Below are 6,935 nucleotides of genomic sequence, written 5' to 3'. Positions count from 1 at the left end.
GTAGACATTGAGTTTGGCTGCAGCTGCACACAGTTGCAGCGCCTCCTACAGGAAACTGGTGGAGCTACGCAGAGAACCACGCCGTTCAAAAGCCTTGTTTGGATTCATGTTTTTATAAAACACTGAGGTCCGGACCTCGGGGTCCTCAGAGCTACGGCCCTGGTTGTAAAGATAAAGCAACTCAAATTAGATCCCAATTTCAACACTGAGCACTGCGATAAGACCGACTCAGACCCTGAACCGGTGAAGACATCCCATAAAAGCAGCAAACAACTTGATCCTACAGGGAAAAAAACCTGGACGTCTAAAAGAGGCCAGAACAATAAGCGTGGAAACCTGTTTCAGGATCGCGTCTCGATTAAACACCGCCGCCAGGAACCAGCGAGAAGCAGGCATGTGAGCGAGCTGTGTGAACGAAAACCAAACCATCCGTGTCACGACTGCAGAACAATGAGGGGAAGGAAAAGGTTCTGTCTCCGGGGCTTTGTTCACAAATCTGGGCTTCTGGTCAAAAAAAAAAAAAGGTGTGGTGAATGTGGAAAAAAGTCTCAGGAGAAAAATAAGTTGTTTGTATTTTTCAGGCCTTCCCTGTTTGTGGCGACGAATGAGTCCTTTAAAGACACGAGGATTGGAGAAAAAAAAAAAACCAAACTCGCTTTTAATCAACACAAGACGTTGGTGAAAAACAAACCGTTGGGACGCCGATCTTATCTCCTTCATCCCGCGGTGAGCCAAGTTACAACGGCTTCGATCTGATTAGCAGGAGGACTTTTATTGACGTCTATAAACAACTAAAAGTGAAGCCACCGAAGCTTCACTCGTCACATTTATAAACCCTTAATTTTTGTTTAACGTTTACTGCACGCCATTAAGATCAGCATCAAAGTTAAAGACCAAGTTTGGGTGAAGAGCTGCAAGAAAAACAACAAATGAAACTGATTTATTGCTCATTTTCTTTGTTATCTCTGTAAATTTTATTCCTGAAGTTGGTAAAAAATCACCACGGTCAGCCTGCAGTGACGTCCTGATTGTTTACGTCACTAAAATAAAGACGCACTCAGGCTCGTGGATCGCTTTTAAACCATCCCTTCAGACAAGAAAACGTCCCGTATTTAAAATTAAAACGACACGTTCCTTTTAAAGTTGACAAGTGGCACACTTTGTCCCTTATTTTTAGGAGCTAATAAACTGAATTCATCCAACCAGAACCGAAGAATCGAGTTTTTGTCTGCAGGGGAAGATGCTGGACGCAGAAATATAATTCAGTTTATCGAAACTACAAAGAAATATGTTGCTGCTTTTTGTCTGTTAAATCGGACAACTTTATCATTAAAACACGGTACTAATGCTGAGAGCTGAATGACTGAGGTGTGGCAGCTAAAAGAAGCAGAACACGAGCTGAAAGCTAAAACATGGAAACATTGTGCTGAGGTGCATTTTGGTCACATGACCTCTGATGAATCACTGGAACCGTTCGGTTTGTCCAGTGAAACAAACAAGTTTTAATCTTTTTTTTAACACTGTTTAGTTAAATTTTCATAAAAAAATAACTACGACCAGGAAACATAGGGGATCTGGGGGACAATGGTTGTTCCAGGGAACATAGAGGGTCCGGGAAAATTAGGGGGTCCTGGTGAACATTGGGATCTGGGGAACATAGGGGATCTGGGAGACATTAGGGGAATCTGGGAAACATAGGGTGTTCCAGGGAACATTGGGTGTTCCAGGGAACATAGGGTGTTCCAGGGAACATAGGGTGTTCCAGGGAACATAGGGGATCCAGGAACATTAGGGGGTTCCAGGGAACATAGAGGGTCTGGGAAAATTAGGGGTCCTGGTGATCATAGAGATCTGGGGGACATTAGGGGATTCTGGGAAACATAGGGTGTTCCAGGGAACATAGGGATTTGTGGAACATTGGGGGTTCGAGGGAATATAGAGGATCCATGAACATTAGGGGGTCCTGGTGAACATTAGGATCCGAGGAACATAGGTACTGGAGAACATAGTAGACCCAGGGAACACTGGGCTTTCCAGGGAACATAGAGGATCCGGGAACAATAGGAGGTACCAGGAAACATGGGTACCAGGGAACATAGGGATGACTCTATTTTTTTTCCAAGGCTGGAGAAATGGTGTGTAAAAAATAAAACAGCTTGAGTCCAAAAACTGGAGAAACAGTTTTTTCTTCACAGTTGAAATCTCAGACTTACAGTATTTAGGATCTATATGCAGTCTTTAATCTGCACAGTGACCCAGCCAAATGTTGGCTTTGTTCCAGAGTTAATAGTTTACTGTCGTGTAAACATTTGAGAGCCGTTGTGTTGTGCTGACTTGTTCTCTGGCTCGGGTTCATTTAACTCCACAGAGGCAGAGAGAGGGAAAGGCTGCAGCTCACTGATATAACTGCTGAGCTGCGAGTCGTGATGATGTTGGAATCACGAAGGCCCACGTTAGTTAGTGACCTTGCCGCTTCCTCTCGCCGTCACTCCTGTCTCACGCTCGCTGGCTGCGTATCAGCTTTTCCTCCTGCTGGCATCAAGTTCAAAATCAGTTTTTTTAAAATTGCGAAATCTGAAGCCTTATGAGACAGTCAAATAAGATGTAAGAGATAAAACCCTCAATGTGAACTTGCAAGGAAGATAAACTGATAGTCTGGTTTAAAAAACATAAACATAAGATTAAAAAATAATTTAAAAACCTGAATTAAAGCAGTCATTTAATGACATGCTGACTTGAACCTGTGGTGGATGATTAAACTGAATGACTGGACATGTTTAGGAAAAGAAGTCTGAAAACTTTGGATAATTTTAGTCATCTGATTTCTAAATGCATGGATAATATTAAAGTATTAACTTGAATGTTTGCTTTTAGGTGCAAGGCATAAATGTGTGTGAGTTACTGTACCTTTAATCCACATATTGGACTTTGCTTGATAAGTTCAGGGCAGCTGTGTGTGAAATGTCAGCGTGTCCTGGCACACTGAGGACTGGCAGCTCCAGCCTGAACTCCTGAAACTGGACGACCTGTTAAGGTATTTGATCAAATTTTATTCTAAAAATAATATTTAAGTAAATGCACGTAGTGCCAACAAGAATTAGCATAGTGTCTAACTACATTTGGGAGCTCAAGGGTTCTCCTCAGTATCTTAGCTGTTCCTGGGACTGAGCTCTTCTGGACAGAGATCTCTGAGGTTGTTCCTGGGATCTGTTGGAGCCACTCTTCCAGCACCGAGTGCTCCGATGAGCACTGGTACCACTGAGGCCTTGACTTTCCACAACTTCTCCGTTTTCTCTTTCAGCTCTTGGTATTTCTCATGCCCTTTATTCTTGATGTTACATTGGGGTCTGTCAACCACCACAATGTCCGGTTGGTCAGCCATCCCCTGTTTGTCAGTCTGGATCTGGAAGTCCCACAGTATCTTAGTCCTGTCATTCGCCACTACCTTAGGTGGAGTCTCCCACTGTAACTGTAGGACTTCCAGTCCATACTCGGTACAGATGTTCCTGTGCTCTATTCCAGCTGCTTGGTTATGGTGTTCCATGTATGCTTTACCTACATGCACCTTACAGCCTGCTATTATGTGATGGACTGTCTCAGGGCATCTTTACCCAACCTCCATCTTGGATCCTGTGTGGTATAATAGACCCCGGTCTCTATTGCTCTTGTGCTGCCATAATTAGTACCTCTGTGTGTCCTTCAGTCCAGCCCTTTCTAGCCATTGGTAGGATTTGTTCACTTCCTCAATCTGTTGGTGGTACATGCCGTGCAGGGGCTTATCTTTCCATGATGGTTCCTCTTTTCCTCTTCCACATTGGGTTTCTCGCTTAGCAAATCATCATTTGGGGCTTTCTTCCTGATGTACTCCAGGATTGTGGTTGTTTCATCCTTTATGGTGGCTCTGATGCTCACTAGTCCTCCGCCTCCCTCCTTTCTCTTTTCATATTGATTATACTGTATATAAGAATTGGTATAGTCACCATTTTGCCATCAGTTGATACATCTACCACATCAAGTATTCATTCCTCTTTGTCTTTATCTTTCAGAAAATGTCCAGAACAATCACTGTGATCCTGATGGTCCTGTGCTTTTTGGCGCTCGGACCCTCTTACTGTAGAGGTGGGAAGATCCTGGTGGTTCCTGTTGATGGCAGCCATTGGATCAACATGAAGGTTATCCTTGCAGAGCTTCACTCCAGGGGACACCAAATCACCGTTCTGCGCTCTGCCAAGAGCTGGTACATCCCCAGTAACTCCACCGTTTATACCTCGATCGACGTTCCGATGCTACAGGATGAGGTGGACATTAACTACTACAACAAAATGCTACCAGATGTCATGAACTGTTGCAGATATCCTGGATTCTTACACACCTTTTGCGTACGGTTCTTGATCACATCTATGTTAACACAGGGCCATGACACTCTGGCCAGATCAGCGGCAGAAATATTAGACAACTTTGTGTTGATGAAAAAATTACAGGAATCTAAGTTTGACTTAATGTTAACTGACCCAGGTATGTCTTTAGGAGTAATTTTGGGTAGTTACGTCAAGCTGCTGATGGTTTTTAACGTGCGCTGGCTTAATACTGGCGAGGGTCATTTTGCCATAGCTCCATCTCCTGTCTCCTATGTCCCTCACACAATGAGTGAACTCCACGACAAAATGGATTTCCTAGAAAGGACTAATAACATGTTGCACTATCTCTACAGTGTTTATCAGCAGTACTTTGTCATTAATCCTGCCTACTCAGAGGTGTTCCAGCGTCACTTCCCTCCTGGGACTGACTTGTTGTCTTTGCAGCTTTCGGCTGATATCTGGCTGTTCAGATCAGATTTTGTCTTTGAGTTCCCTCGGCCCACCATGCCCAATGTGGCCTACATTGGGGGATTCCAGTGCAAAGAGGCCAAACCCCTTCCTGCTGAGTTGGAGGCTTTCATGCAGAGTTCTGGGGAACACGGGGTGATCATCATGTCACTGGGGACACTGGTGTCGTCTCTGCCATCGGAGATCACCGAGACTATCGCTGCTGCTTTTGCTCAACTACCTCAAAACGTAATTTGGAGGTTTTTAGGTGAAAAGCCTTCCTCTCTGGGAAATAACACCCTGCTGGTGAACTGGCTGCCCCAGAATGACCTCCTGGGACACCCAAAGACCCGTGTCTTTGTAGCCCATGGAGGGTTAAATGGCCTGTATGAAGCCATGTGTCTCGGCGTTCCTGTTCTGGGTATGCCGCTCCTTTTTGATCAGTTTGACAACATTGTCCGACTGAAGATGCGTGGCGCAGCCCGAATGATGAGGGTCAAGTTGTTGACCAAAGAGATCTTCCTGGAGGCTCTGAAGGACCTCTTAGAGAATCCATCTTACCGTAAGAACATCCAGCACCTCTCCCAGCTACACCGCGACCAACCAGTGTCTCCCTTGGACACGGCCATCTTCTGGATCGAGTACGTCATCAGGAACAGAGGAGCCGCCCACCTGAAGTCTGCAGGTCTCAGCCTGCCTTGGTATACCTACTTCTGTCTGGATGTGGCCGCCATCGTGATGACCATAACTGGAACCTTCATCTGGGGTTCAGTCCTGGTCTGTAGGTGTCTCTGCTGCAGGAGGTCCAGGAAGAAGATGAAACCAGAATAATTCATAAAAAATAACTTTTAACTACTTTTTTTCATAATTGTTCATCAATGTTGATGTATCTTTGTGTTCCTTAGCAACCATTAACATGTAAAGTTTCTACCTTATATTCTATCTCGTTTTCACTAAATAAAAGCCTTAAACCAACATGGAATCTGTAGTAAATCTTCTTTATTTATCTAATCATCATACGGTTACCCTAAGAGTTGGTTTGGTAAGCAAGATGTTAATGTCTGTTAGATAAACATGAGGTCATACAAATCCCAGCTGTATATAAGGGGCTCCAAGACACAATGTTGGTGCACCGAGAACAACTATTGTTTTGTGTTACACCTTTGTGCTTTGCAATATCACAATAAACATGACGACCATTCTACAGAGTGCCTTGTCTCTTATCACAGATTTTTGTCCTTGTAAAATAAAGATTTCCACAACAGTCGTTAATGTGCACAAAAATGTTAACTTCATTACCTTAACCCTTTGGCTCCAAACACAAGCCATAAATATTTAGGACCTCGGACTGGACTTTGCTTTAGGATCTCGGGGCATTTTGGAATAAAAGTGAAGATGTCAGTCAAAAACCTCAAACAGCATCCTGACTCTCTGAGGACCAGCAGTTCAGGACAAACGTCTGGAATCAGGTTCAACAGAACCCAGGGAAGGTATTTGACTCATTTTTATTCTAACAAACTACACAACAAGCTTATTGACACTTCCCACAACAATTTAGTGTTTGAGTTGTGTTGATATACCATCAGAAATATAGAAAGATTTGTAAACATGTACAACATTTTGTGGATGACAGGATATAGAAGACATGTCTTCTATATAGTTTTTTTTCATTTACAAGTGATTAATGAATAATAAGAGTTATATTCTGAGACTGAAAGCTCAACTGCATTCTGATTAAACACATTTTTAATCATAAACTTGTAAAGTGAAATCTCCATGGAAACAGGAAAACTGAACAACAAATTGGACTTAATACGACTGAAACCTTACAATTAATACCATAAACAAGTCTAAAACCATACTCATTTTGTTTCAAAACTGCCTGCAGTTCATCTTTCATGAACAGTTTCTTGTTCTGGTTGGTGTTTGGAGGACAATGATGATAAAATGTGAACACTGTACCAAAGTTTATTGTATATTTACACAAACAAACGTGTACTTCCATCCATCCATCCATCCATCTTCTTCCTCTTATCCGGGGTCGGGTCTCGGGGGCAGCAGCCTAAGCAGGGAGACCCAGACTTCCCTCTCCCCAGCCACTTGGGCCAGCTCCTCCGGGGGAATCCCAAG

The 6,935-nt window shown here is 43.4% G+C and overlaps 1 protein-coding gene and 1 pseudogene across 1 annotated transcript; both read left to right on the top strand.

Moving 5' to 3' along the window:
* Positions 1-2,598: 2,598 nt before the first annotated feature.
* Positions 2,599-5,963, top strand: LOC108250894 (UDP-glucuronosyltransferase 1-2-like). Its single transcript, XM_037976369.1, has 2 exons — positions 2,599-3,034; positions 4,047-5,963. The coding sequence occupies exon 2, from the start codon at positions 4,050-4,052 to the stop codon at positions 5,634-5,636; it is 1,587 nt and encodes a 528-aa protein (XP_037832297.1). The 5' UTR covers positions 2,599-3,034; positions 4,047-4,049; the 3' UTR covers positions 5,637-5,963.
* Positions 5,964-6,188: 225 nt separating this feature from the next.
* Positions 6,189-6,935, top strand: part of LOC108250903 — a 5,009-nt pseudogene continuing 4,262 nt past the window's right edge.

Source organism: Kryptolebias marmoratus, linkage group LG7, assembly GCF_001649575.2.
Source record: "Kryptolebias marmoratus isolate JLee-2015 linkage group LG7, ASM164957v2, whole genome shotgun sequence".
NCBI classification, from domain to species: Eukaryota; Metazoa; Chordata; class Actinopteri; order Cyprinodontiformes; family Rivulidae; genus Kryptolebias; species Kryptolebias marmoratus.
This window is presented reverse-complemented; position numbering and strand designations above follow the sequence as displayed.